Source organism: Saccopteryx bilineata, chromosome 3 (genome assembly GCF_036850765.1).
Source record: "Saccopteryx bilineata isolate mSacBil1 chromosome 3, mSacBil1_pri_phased_curated, whole genome shotgun sequence".
NCBI classification, from domain to species: Eukaryota; Metazoa; Chordata; class Mammalia; order Chiroptera; family Emballonuridae; genus Saccopteryx; species Saccopteryx bilineata.
This window is the reverse complement of record NC_089492.1, coordinates 280,810,771-280,824,725: the sequence shown is the minus strand read 5'-3', so window position 1 is coordinate 280,824,725 and position 13,955 is coordinate 280,810,771. Positions and strand designations below refer to the sequence as shown.

Genomic DNA, 13,955 nt, shown 5'->3' with positions numbered 1-13,955 from the left:
CCCTCCCCCCCCATTGCAGCAGAGACAGGTGAGAGAACCAGAGGCCATGGCACCCCGCGGTCCAGCTGCACACATGCAGAGTCAGCAGAGCGCCAAGTCTCCGAAGGGGGGCACAAGTGACGTGCATGAGGAAGGGAGACAGCGCCGTGTGCTTAGCCAGGCGGAAGGAGAAACTCGGCAGTGGGACGTCCTGTCGCTGATCCCCCTTAGGGTCCTGGAGCTTGTGAACGTGTTACTCACCATTCTAACCCTTCCCAGCCTGGGCTCCCTGGGATCCCTGGTACCTACCTACGGAGGCCTCCTTACTCTTGATAATCTTGTATTCTGGGGAGGGTGATCTATACCCATGTGGCCCCTGCCTGGAACACAGCTGGTGCTTAATAAATGCTGGCTGGGATTGTATTGCATCTGTGTAGTCAAGGAACATCCCCTCGGCCAGACAGATGCGGTCTGAGTCACCTTGGGTCCAGATGTGCCCCCAGAGGAGCCTAGCTAGCTGCACCTAGGTCAGTCCTCCCAGGAGGGCAACAGATCCAAGCTCAGTGCCCAGCAAAGGCAGGCGGGGAAGTAGCATTCAGCATCCTCGCACCCGTAGCCCCTTGGAGAAGGCCAGTCCCCCCGCCACCACCCTCGCAGCGCCTTCTGCCCCGTCCTCCACTCGCAGAGGCAGAGCCACACGGAGTTAATTCCACTTCTCCAGGCCCAGGCATGAGGCCTCCGTCGCAGGCTGTTAGCCCGGAGCCCAGCTGAGTGGCGAGAGGCTGCAAGCCCTCAGTCTATAATAGAGTTGCTGAGACAAGCGGAAAACTGCAGCAGAGTAAACAGATAAATAATTGAAACAGTGACAACACATACCTTGCTGCTCTGTGGAGTAACACTTTCATTAGGGACAAGCAGCACAGGCCTGGGATGCAGGTGGTGGGGATGGGGGAGGGCGGGCAGGGGGGGAGGCAGCTGGGAGCCCAGGACACTTGGGTCTGGCTTTTATTCAGGTGGGAATGGCTGGGCACCTGGGCAGCTTTGTCTTCCAGCTCAGGCTTGATTATCTCCTCCTGGGTCCCCCGACTTCTGTGGGCCGTCATGTTCCTAAGTGAAATGGGGACCACCTGGCCTGTCTGAACGGCAGCCGGAGGACAGCGAGTCCTCCACGATGACTCCTTCTCTCCATCCCCCACATCAGTAGATTGGGTTCCCCTCAGCATCCTCCCGGGTCCCCTGGGTCCAGATGTGCCGGAGGGAAACTCAAACCCTGCAATCCTGTTGCCTTCCTGGGACCCCGAGCTCCTTTGCCTCTATGATCGGGCGCATGGTTCACTTCCTGGTGCCTTCTCACCACCCTACCTTTCTGCCTAGGGCACTCTGAACAGTCTACTTTTACTTCCACTGTTCCTTCCCACCCCAGGGCCTTTGCTCCTGCTGTTCCCTCTGCCTGGAAACACTCCCGCCACTTGCAAGAAGATATGTTAAATATTTCTTGCTCCAAGAAGATGTCCCTCTATGACGTCCCTATCCCCAGGATGGGGGCTGCCCCTCCTCTGTCCTCTGTCATTCTGGGCCCACCCCTTGCAGGATTTATCAGAAATGAGTGCAATGTAGCTTGTTGGTCTCCCCGTGAGATCTGTGCTCCAGTGACTGCCCCTGGCCCCCAGTGCCCCTCCTGTCTTTCTGCCCGGCCTGCTCCCCCATGCTGCCTCTTCTCAGGCGGGAACAGGGACGACTTGGGGATCAAACGGCGACTCCACGGCTGACCCCGCGAAACATTCACTCTCTCTCTGGCTCTGTCTGCAGCTCCCCAAGCTTTATGTGTCATTGCTGCAAGGCTGGCCGGTGGGACCACAGAAGTGGGCATCCCTGGTGCGGCAGAATGACACAAAGCCAGCCCTGCTCCTAGAGGCAGGACCACAGGAAGTCACTGCCAGCCAGAGCCTCAGTTTGCACATCGATAAAATGGAAACGGCCCGGGAGGGTTCCAGTGTCAGCTGTGACACATTTCAGCAGGGGCTTACTCCCGGGGTGACAGGGCAGTGGGCTTCCTGGCTTCTTTGTCCCCCCTGTGTCCCAGAGCTCCCTGCCTGGAGGCAAGGTGTGGCCAGCACTGGCCGGACGCTCACCTGTGGCTGCCTCTGTGCTCTGTTGCAGGTGATGGATGGCGGCACCATCAAGCAGAAGATCTTCACCTTTGATGCCATGTTCTCCACCAACTACTCACACATGGAAAACTACCGCAAGAGAGAGGACCTGGTATACCAGTCCACCGTGAGGTGAGGGGCTGGGGGTCGGGGACCGGGAGGGACACTTCTCCAGGCTTTTTACGTCCATCCACTCCATGGTGTTCTTAGAGGTTCTCAGGAGCACCCTCCACGGGCTTGGAAGGCAGAGCAGAGGGCTCTGCTGCCCATGTGGGACCCGTTCCTGGAGGGAAACAGCGAGGAGGGGTCACGGCAGAGCTCGGCCACCCACGGCGGGCACCTGGCATTGGTCTCCCAGCCAGCCCCTCCAGCAGTCCTGCAAGGCGGGTGTTTTAAACCCTGTTTCCAAGTGAGGACACCGAGGCCCAGAGAGGGTGAGCACTGTGCTTAATGTCACAAAGCCAGGAATGCCAGAGTTGAAGTGTCTCTGCCCGGCTCAGAAGTCCAGGCAGCATGTGCCCATGGGCTCCAAGGCCCCAAACATGGCAAGGAAAACAGAACCTAAACAAGCTCACCCCAGGTAGGAAGCAGAGGCGGGACAAAGAGGAAGAGGCCTCGGGGGTGGAGAGACTTAGTTTTTCTGCCTTCTTTTCCGGAAGACTGTAAGGCAGCAGACCCCACCCGGGCCCTGCCACGCCCCTCCCACGCAATCCCTAGGAGGCCTCAATCCCATTTTCTTCCTCTGACCTTTCCACTCACTGGACTCTTCCCAGCGTGCCTGTCTCCTTTGGGCACCTGGGAAACTCCTCACCAGCCTACAGAACCCAAATCGGGTGCTTCTGTGGGCACCTCCTTTAGACTGCCCCTCACCCCAGCAAAACCGATCTCCCCAAAGCCTATTGGCTGCCACTCCTCCAGTAACTACCCCTCCCCAAGAGGGGGACCTCACCACATTAATGAGGAGTAGCTGCACACAGGCACTGAACGTGCACAACTTTGTGCGCGCACGCGCACACACACACACACACACACACATGCTTTTTCATGCCACACAGTCAACAGCTCAGCCTGGTGCCCAGAGAGAACGTGGTGCTGTCTGTCACGCGGAGGATGGCTGGGCTGCACCAGGCACGTGGAGAGTACGGCGGCAGACACAGCCACAGTGCACGGTGCTCCGTGGGGGTGCCGTGACATTCCCACTCGGTGCCTTATGCCTGACCCTCCAGGAAGATGAGGTCCCACTCTCCACACGTGGGTTAGTTCTCCTCTCTGTGACCACGAGCATCAGAAGACAGAGCAGGCACTCCCCCTTCACCTTGACTCCTCAGCTCCCAGCACAAGACCTGACATGCAGTAGGTACGCGACAAAATGTACAATGACACACAGTGGGTGCACGACAAAATGTACAAATAGACTGGATGAGCCTGGGTTCACTCCTTGGCCCTTTGGGCGTTAGTTTCCCCATGAATAAAATTAGAAAATGGGACAAGGGGATTTCAAACGGCACCTCCAGCCCGGTTTAGGGAAGTTGGCAGGTGGTCCTTCCTTGCCCCACTTTTGTAGGAACAGAAGGTGGGTATGCTCCCCTGAAGGACCTTCTTGGTCCCACTCCTCCCTGGGCATGTGCCAGCCACTTGCTAGGGAAACATGGTGAGAATGTGGGTGCAAAGGGGACCCTGCGGGGCTCTGGTGTGCAACTGGCCACACAGATGCCTTCATTTGCATATTCATGGTTTCCCCTACACCGGTTTCCAAGGAGGATTTGGGGTGGCTGAAAATATTAAAGCACACCCGAAGCCAGCCAGTGACAATCAAGGTGAAAACGGAGGCAAACACTCACTTTGGAGAAATTGTTCTGGGCACCACAGAGGATTTTACATCAAGTGAACATTCGAATCACCCCCGAGCTTCCCGGAAGTGCACCAGTGCCCCCCCCCCGTAGGTGACCTCCCTCTCTGAGAAGCCCCCACACACACACCCCAGCCTATCCCATCACTTCCAGGGCCCCTCTCCCGCCACAGGTATGGTGTTTAGGGCGACTCCTTGGCTCTGGTTCCTAATCCAGGAAGGAAACCCAGCAAACACCAAGCCACCCCTGAGCCCCCCGGCCCATGCTCACTGGAGCATCGAGGGCACAGCCCTGGCACCTGAAGACCTGGTTCAGATCCTGACTCAGCCACTTCCTGCTGAGTGTCCTTGGACGGGGGGGCCTTAACCTCTCTTTGTGTCGGTTTCCTCAGCGAGCTTCCTGAACTCGGTCAGTTTCATGCACTTGCGGGATTTAAGTCCCATGGCCTGCGTGTGAGTCCTGTCCCCTTCACCTGCTTGCTTTAGTGTGATCTCGGGTGGTGACTCTGTGGCTGAGCTTCTGGTCTCTAGAGGCAAGGACAGCAGTAAGATGTTCCCTCCGCCAGGAGAGGGTCTGACAAGGTAGTTCACATTCACATTCAGTGCCCCCACAGTCCCTGCACGGTGCACGTGTGCTGTTCTTACCCTGACAGATCCTGCCTTCCCTCACCGTGAAAGAAAAAACCTCACCACCTTCTGAACCTCATAGCCTTCTCATGCACACTCTTTCTCTTGTGATCGTCACAAACAACATTGTGAACACAAGCAGATACTATCATTATTTTGTCCGGTCCTGGTTTTACAGACGGGGTCCAAGTTCAGTGACGTTAAGGGAATTGCTGCACAAGGGATCCCTGCTAGAACAACATGAACTTGGTCAGACCCGACCCACCTCATCCTACCCCTCCACCGAGTGAGACCCAGAGAGGGGAGGAGACTGGCCCCAGGTCACACAGCAGTGCTGACTCGTGGCCGTGGCCTCGTGGCCGTGGCCGGTGCTCTCTCTCCCGTGGTGGGCCCTTGAACAAAGACCACCAGGGTAGAGCGGCCGCAAGGCGGCCTCAGCCGGAGGGAGGAGGAAAGGAGCAGACCCTCTAGGAGTCTAAATGGATCACGCCAGCCCCCAGCAGCGGCCGTGCTGGAAGAGGCTGTTCTGGAGGCGGCAGGGTCCCTTTAGGGGTTGGCAGTGGGGCGCAAGACTCCACATTTACATATAAATGAAGATATTTACAAATTAATGCATATCAACAGAGAGTCCCAGCTCCACAGCTGTCTCAGCCACTTCCTCCTCAGCTGGGGAATGGGGGAGGAGGAGGCTGAGGAAATTACCAGCAACTGGCAGAGAGCAGTTCCTGGGCAGCTGAGAGGAGTCCCAGGTACTCCCAGAGCTTTCTGTCCCGCTGCTGGGGTTCCCGGGGGGGGGGGGGGGGGGGAGCTCGGTGGGGTGGCAAGGCTTCTGCTGTTGGAGGGGAGGGTGCAGATGCGGCACACCTTCCCCGCACCGCAGAGGCCCCATCAAAGGTCTTTCTAGTTCTGAGCCTCAGAATTCAGAACGCCCAGCTTGAAATTGGCAAGAATTTATTCCTTCAAAGAATGATGAATTGAGCACCTCCTGGAGCCTGGCGTGATACAAGGTGCCGCGATCCAGAGGTACAAGACAGGCAGGGTTCTCCGCTCTCCTAGGGAGCCAGGCATATAAATGTGTCATTACCTGTTCTACAAAGAAGAACCTGCATGATGCACCTGTGTCGACATTCTTCCCTTCCTGCTTATTCTCCACGCCCCTTCCATTCCTGGGACACCCTCCCAGATAAACCACTCACTCAGAACCCTGGTTCAGGGTCTACTCTCAGGGGCCTCCTAAGTGAGGAGGTACGATATGGGCGACAGTCCCACCAGCTGGCTGCCTGCACACTGGCTGTCCCCCACGTCTGTCCTCGCACACCCTGCCTCCACCCCCGTTCACCTGTTAGGCCAGGCCAGGCCAGGCACACCTATGAGCAGACTGACGGACCTCACCACAGAGAAGATGACTGTGTGGGCAAAACTTATTGTTTCCTGCAGCACCTGGCTGTCCCCAGATGGCAGCCAAGACCTCCCTGGAGGTCAGGGTGAATCACCATGAGTCTTCAACCATCTCTGTCCCCACCCCCACCCCCACATGCTGTGCCTTCCATTCCCAAAGCCCTCTGCAGTCCCTCGTCCTATTCCTTTTGCTCAGGATGTCATGGGCAGCACTGGGCAGGTCTCACTGGCTCTAATTTGGCAGTAAGGAAAATATAGACTCGAGCAGTTAGGTGTGCCTCTGCCCCTCACACACCTTGCCCGACTTTCTTTGCCAGGGCCCTTGCTCATCCTTTCGGGTTCAGCTTAAATGGCACCTCCTTCAGGAAGCCAACCCTGACTGCTTATGCTGGGTCGGATACCCCAGTGTATTTCCCCTTCACACACTAACTGCCCCGACTCTAGGCGTTCACAGTCTGCCTCCTCAACTAGACCAAAAGTCCCACGAGGACAAGGACTGGGTCTGATGTCTTCACCTCAGTCTCCTCAGTTCCCAGCCTGGCACCACACCCCTCCCCCACCACACACACACAGGTGTGAATGATTTGTAAACATTTGTGGGGTGGATGAGTTAGTGGTGGAAGCTGCAATGTCGATGACTTAGGAAGGCGCCCCAACATTTACATCATTCATTCATCACCGGGAGTTGAGCAATTGCTCTATGTCAAGGACGGTACTAGAAATAAAATAGTCAACAAGACATAATCAGACCTGCTCTTGTGAGGTTTATGATGTAGCAGGTGAGTAGGGACAGACTATAAAAATAGGTTTAGAATAATAAGGAACGCTGTTTACAATTGGTGATGAGTGTGGTAAAGTCGTGATAGAGAATGAGGAATAATGGGTGGAGGGGTGGCTACAAGGTTTCTCACAGGAGATACCTCTAAGCAGAGATCTATAGGATAAAAAGGAGCCGGCCAGGCGGGGTTGGAGGCAGGAAAGGAATTCAGGTAGAAGGCACAGCAAGTGCAAAGGTCCTGAGGGGAGAAAGAGCTGGTCTGATGTAGGAACTGCCAGAGGGTCAGTGTGGCCAGAGTTCAGGAAGTAAATTGGCATTTACTCTCAGCGCCCTGGAAGCCACTGTGGTATGTGTTTTGTAAAGTTCACCCAGGTTGCCGCGTGGAGGGTGGGTTGGAGGTGCCAGGGAAGGACATAGCCCTCAGCAGAGGATTCTAGGGAAGGAGAGACAGGTTTCTTCACAGGCCTCAGGACCTATATAGTTTCCAAATCTGAGCGAAGCCAGGAGGGGTAGCTGGAAGCCCACCTGGGCAGGCAGGGGCCAGGAAGGAAACCAAAGGTCGGGGCCGGAGAACTAGCTCTCACCTGGGTTGAATTTTCATGCCCAGGAATTTGTGCGCATGCACCATACCCAGAAGCTGCTGAAGCTTGGGAACAGCTGGGTGGGGTGGAGCCTAGGGGTTTTGTGGAGAATGCGAGAGCACAATTACACCTTCCTAATTCATACCGATAGATGTAGGAAAAATCAAGTAAATGGAGAGCCTTGAGGATCGAGAACGTGGAAAGAAACATTACTTCCTTTATTACTTTGAGATGCAGCCTTTCACGTATTCATTCACACAACAGCGCATATTGAGCATTCGCGGCTTTGAAGGCACAGAGCGGGGGGAGGGGGGGGGGCACACAACAGCTCCTGCCTCCACGGAGCTGACAGCCTGCCCCCTCTCCACCCACCTCTGAGCTCCCCCAAGGGCTGCGCTCTATCTTTTTCATCTTAGTAACCCGGGAACAGACTTGGCATTTAGGGAGGAACAATAAATATTTGTAGAAGAAAAGGAGAGAAAGGGGAGATACAACATGGAGATAAATAGCTAACAATTCAAGTAATAAAGTGATAGCTGTCGTAGGAAAGATTCAGATATAATGCAGTGATGAATCAGAGTTGGAGAGACTGGGGAAATCATGGAGAAGGTGGCGCTTGAAGTGGCCCTAGAAGCATAAGTAGGTTTTAGACAAAGAGGAGCCGGGGAGCAGGTTCTCCTGGCGGAGGGCTCTGCATGTGCGGAGGGGTCGGGGAGGGAGTGCTGACGTCCTGCTGGCTGACAGAGGTTTCAAAGTAGACGCCTTCCGGAATCTGTTCAAACGGGGGAAAAGATGTAGTTGGTTTTTAAACAGACGCATTAACTGTCTGGTCCAAAGAGCTGAGAGGTTTGTTTCCCTTTGAAAAGTTAAATGTCCCTTCTGAGTCTCATCCATTAGCGAGCGGGGCAAACTCTCTCGTCACTGTTGGTACAAAGAAATATGCCGTCTGACCCTTGTTGATTCCAAAAGCCTGAATGCCACAGCTCCCTACTCCCTCTTCGTATTGTCATGAACCATACGTCTTTTTCCCCCTCCAAAATATACATAGCACATGCTGCTTGCACATAGCATCATCCCACCACTCAGCACACACACGTTGAATACCTACTATGTGCCAGGCTTGTGCTAGGCGCTGGGCAACAGGACAAATGCGGACCCTGTTGACATGGAACTGTCAAGATTGTGCCCATTCTTTACCCGCTGTAAACCCATTCTTCTCTCCCCTGCCCAGAAATCATCCAGGAATGTGAATGAGCCAGAGTGAGATTGTAAGGGTAACCTTGAGCCCTTTTCAGCACTTTATTTGTAACAGATTATGTCTCTCAGTCGCATCAGAATTGAACACCCCCGCCCCTAGGTCTTCCACCACAGGCAGGCGGAGTCGGGTCCCCATCTCAAACCCAGGGGCTACTTGAGGAGCGAGGACTGCAGTTCCCCTCCCAGCCGCTAGGGGAATTTTCAGTCCCTTCTTCCCGCTCAGCTAGAAGCTGCAAGTTAGTTACCTGAGCAACTAGCCACCTTCCCGTGGTGTGCACACCTCTACTCCACAGGCCGGTTCCCACATCACCTGCATTAGGATCACCTTGGAAGCTGCTTAGAAATACCAATCTCCGGGCCTCACCAAGACGAAATTTGACTCAAGTAGTCTGGAACAGGGCCTGGAAAATCAGTCTTTTAAAACGTCTTCCAGGTAAAGATGTTGGCAGCGAAATTTGGAAAGCTCTGCTCACACAACACCTTCCATCTGCTCTGATGTGCAGATTCGGGCCAGAGAACTCAGCGGAAAGCTGCAAGGCACGGTTAATTCTAGGTGCTGCTGGCAGCCTGTGGCTGACAGACAATTGTCATAAGCCTGCCTCCTCCCCCACCCCCAGCGCCAGACCAGTTTGGGTGGAAGATGACAAAAATAGCTGAACCAACGAGTGACCTCCCAGTTTATAGTGACCTCACAGGAACTGGCCAATCCCAGAGCCTGGACCACCTCCCGTGGCTAAAGGCAGGGGCTCCAGGAGCAAGATGCTCTTTCTGCAACTCCCCAGCCAAGGCACTGCCCCTAAAGGTGGAGTGTACCCGTGTTCTGAGTCAGACCCAATCCTGGGCCTCCCTCCCCAGAGTGCCCGTTAGAGAATGCTGCGTTCCTGGGACCCCTCTGTGCCAGGCCTGCAGGCAGCGCTCTGCAGAGACTACCAGGATTCTCCCTCTGCCTTCCTCCCCGGGTCTTGTCTGCCAGACGAGGACCCGCCCTTCTTTATCTCTAGGTTCTCAGTGCCTGGCACAGGGCCTGGGATGGAAGCCCAGGGCCTCAAGTAAAGGTTTGTTGAATCAATAGGCTGACAGGTTAGCCAAATGTGGAATTATCATTTCAGTCAGCAGAACTCCTTTCCATCCATCATCTGGTTTAGCCCTCACAACCATCCCTTGGAGTGTGGATATCAGAATCATTGGATCCTGTTGTATTGTTGTATGGATGATGACACAGAAGGACAGAGGGCTGCAGTCACTTGTCCAAGGGCACATAGTTTGCACATGGTGAAGCCTGGGCTCATCTCCATGGGCCACTGGAGCTGCACTGAGTCACTGGACCGCTGGGGACAGGATCCTCCAACAGTCATCGTGTACCCACTGTGTGCCAGGACCAGTGCCAGGCACTGGAGACTCAGGTGACTTAGGGTGTCTGACCTTGTACCTCCATCCCTATATGCCCATGCATGTGTGAGTGCAATACACCACACACACACACACACACACACACACACACACACACCCCAGATCTCTGACCTGAGATGTTTATTGCCTTTACATAGGAATCCGCCAGAATCAGTCACTACCTTAAACAGCCATCACCTGGCAGCCCCTGGCCCCTGGATGCCCTGGCCAAGGAGACCGAGTGATGCCCAATCCTGGCTCCAGAAGTGGGGCTCCAGGACCGCTGCCACTGCCGCTGCCCACATCAGTTCCTCGGACTTGCTGAGAAGTCCGGTTAACCTAGCATGCTTCTGCCACTCTGTCTCTAGCCCCCGACTCCCCAGCTGCCCCCGTGGCCTCCTCCCTGCCCCTTCTCTTCTCAGCTTTCCACTTCTCTCCTTCTCCAGGGGTGACTGTCCTCCTCTGCCTTTTTAGAGCTCAGTTCAAATGCCCAGCTGGGTGTAGTGCCCCCCACCACCCCCGTAAGGATCAGTCCTGTGCCAGGGGGGTGCTCTGCACTGTGCCTCTGCTCTCCCATATGGGTTGCAATGAGCCACCCACAAGAATGCTGTCCCCACTGAGGCCACCGGTCCCCAGGCTCACAGGACCCAGTGTCACTCACACAGGCTGGTCCTCAACACTCTCCCACGGGCTGGGCCCTGCCTCCCCCCACTCCAGTCCCCTCATGTCCAGCCAGGAAAGGTCAAACCTTTTCCCCTTTCTTTCCTTGACTGTCTTTTCTTCTGCTCCCACTGTTTTGCTTCCTTGGGTGATAATCTTCTCTTCTGTCTTTCTCCCCCCCCACACACACACACACACGGGGCTTTCTCTTCTCTTTGCACATCCTTGGGTCCCTTGGCTCAGAGCTCCTCTGTGGCCCAGAATCTTCCCAGCAGCAGGGTCCCTGGACTTCAAGGTCCTAGGGGTCCCCAGTAGCAGCATCAAGGGGTTTCCTGTTACACGTGGGAGAGGTCGGGGCACTTCTCTGTGATTGGGTCTTGAGTTAGTGGAGACCTTTGATGCAGGCAGGGGACTGGAATGCATTCTGTTGAGTTCACATCTGTCACCAAGCAGCCTCCTCTACCTGCCCACCCACCCATCTCTTCTCCCCTCCCCCAGGCCCACAAGAAGGCCTCTAGGACCCTCAGAACACACTCTTCTCCCACTGGTCTTTCTCCCCTGGGGAGGGAAGTGCTTGCAAAGCTGTCTGCTGCCCCCTGGTGATGCAGTGGGGCATTGCAACTGGGGGGGGCCTGTGGGTGCCCCCATCACCAAGGATGCATCTTGTTCTTAAACAGTAGGGACCCTCCTTTCTTCATCTCTAGGACCTCGGTGCCCAGCAAGGGTCTCAGAAGAGATTTGTTAAATTAATGAGCTGACAGGTTATCCAAATGTGGAATTATTATTTCAAACATTAAGCAAAACTCTTTCCCATCCGTCATTTGCTTAACCCCTAGTGACAATTTTATGAAGTGCAGATCTCAGACCCTATTTATGGGGCTCAAGCTCAGCCTAGAGAGGAAAAGTGATTAGCCTAAGACAGGGGTCGGGAACCTATGGCTCGCGAGCCAGATGTGGCTCTTTTGATGGCTGTATCTGGTTCGCAGACAAATCTTTAATAAAAAAAGTATAACATTAAAAATATAAAACATTCTCATGTATTACAATCCATTCATTGCCTACCGCTCATGTTCATGGTTGTGGGTGGCTGGAGCCAATCACAGCTGTCCTCCGGGACAACACCAAATTTTTATTGGATAATGTGTAATGTACACGGGTTGTTGTATGGCTCTCACGGAATTACATTTTAAAATATGTGGCGTTCATGGTTCTCTCAGCCAAAAAGGTTCCCGACCCCTGGCAGAACTCCCTTCCACTGGGGGCCTTCCCAGCCAGTGGGCTGAGCCCCTTTGCTGATGGAAGGGGGGGTCTCTGGGGTACCTTGTTTCCTCCCCTGGAGAACAGTTTGCCTTTTACCAGGGACCTTCTGGAGAAAATGTCTTCACTCAGAATCGCCCCGAGGATCTGCGAGCCCCGTGTCAAAGAGCGTCGGGCAGGGTGGGGGCAGGCAGTTCTGATACGTGTCTCGTGTACCATGACGTGTTTCGGCCACCTGAAGTTAGTGCTTGCCCTAATTACTCATTTGTCATTTTAAAAAGTGCTTCTTTGTCAGCTAAAGACATCAGGACACGGGGTACACAGGGAGGTAAGATCCCTGTCCCCGTGGAGGTGGCGTTTCCTGGGCCGTGCCTGCAATATAGGGAGAGTCAGGGGAGGGGACTCTGCGACCTGGATGGCAAGGTGAAGCGGCCCCCGCAAAGACCAGGGAACGAGCATTCTGGGGGAGGAGAGAGCAAGGGAGGACTCACAGATGGACTGAAAGGAAACCTGAGGGCAAGCTTGATGTATCAGCCGAGAGGAGGAAACAAACATCCCAGCAGGACTGGGAAATGGATGGGCCCTGTTAGGGGTGTGGAGGAAGAGGGGAGAAGTCAGCACAGGCCAGATCTCACGGGATGGGCATCTTGAACTTGACTGTGCACAGGAATCCCTTTGTCAAAATGCAGGTTCTCATTCATTTGGTCTGGGATGGGGTCTGAACTCCTACATTTCTAACCGTCTCCCAGGTGAAGCCGTACTGCTGTTCGGGGGTCGACACAGAGACCCCCAAGGAGCTTTACAAACTCCCCATGCCCCAACCAAGCTCCGCCAAGTCCCGGCCGGTTAGTCAGAACTTTTCGTGTGGGGTGGGGGAGGCACAGGCCTCAGTTTCCCAAGCCCTCAAGTTGATGCCACTATGCAGGCAAGTTTGAGAACCACTGTTGCAGAACATTCTGGGTTGTTAGAGAAAGTTTGAGTTGTATTCTAGGAGTGGTGAGGAGTCATCAGAGTTGATTTTTGTTTCTGTTTGCGTGTTGCTGACAGATCCACCTGAGCTATCGGGGAAGATGTGAAAGGGAAGTGGGCAGACCAGGGAGTGGAGCTGGTGATGGGCTGGCCGGGGTGCAGGTGGGAGCCGTGGTGGGAGACTCTGGGAGCAGAACTGGGAGGACTCACAGATGGACTGAAAGTGGGGGCATCTCAGAAAGAGGCGAGTTGCCCTGGCTCGTTGGCTCAGTGGTAGAGTGTCAGCCCAGAGTGTGGATGTCCCAGGTTTGATTCCCGGTCCAGGCACACAGGAGATGTGATCATCTGCTTCTCTACCCTTCCCTCTCCCCATTCTCTCTCTCTCTCTCTCTCTCTCTCTCTCTCTCTCTTTCTGTCTCTCTCTCTTTTTCCCCCACAGCCATAACTTGATTGGTTCAAAAACATTGGCCCCAGGCACTGAGGATGGCTCTGTGGAGCCTCCGCCTCAGGTGCTAAAAATAGCTTGGTTGCGAGCATGGCCCCAAAAGGGCAAAGCATTGGCCCTAGATGGGAGTTGCCGGGTGAATCCCAATCAGGGTGCATGCGGGAGTCTGCCTCTCTCTCTCTCTCTCTCACCTCCTCTCACTTGGGAAAGAAGAAGATAAAAAGAGACAAGTTGACAGTGACCTCTAGGGCCAGGGTCATAGCATTTAGGTGGAGGAGAGAGCCTTCCTGAGATGGGGAGACCAATGAGGACCAGCTAGGGCTGGGGGTGAGGTACAGAATTCTCAAGTTCTGTTTGGACCAGGTTAAGGCACATCTGTAAGACGCCAGAGCAAAGATGGTGAGGAGGTCGATGGAAACACACGGTGAGAGAAAGGTTGTGGTCACAGATACAAATGTGGGAGCCACCAACACACAGGTGCCATGTAAAGTCACCGTCCCCTCCCAGACTTGGAACAGTGCAGCCAGCACCCTCCGGCCTCACTGAGGCCGTTTTCCTCCTTCCCTAGATGAGCAAACCAAGGTCCGGACACTGGGGGTGACTTTCCTAAGGTCAC

The 13,955-nt window shown here is 54.8% G+C and overlaps 1 protein-coding gene across 1 annotated transcript in view; it reads left to right on the top strand.

The window, feature by feature from the left end:
• IGSF21 (immunoglobin superfamily member 21) overlaps nt 1-13,955 on the top strand; it is a 246,211-nt gene that overhangs the window by 165,824 nt on the left and 66,432 nt on the right. The window contains exon 3 of the mRNA XM_066265155.1: nt 2,140-2,261. Coding sequence (XP_066121252.1) covers nt 2,140-2,261 — 122 coding nt within the window. The remainder of the gene's footprint in view (nt 1-2,139; nt 2,262-13,955) is intronic.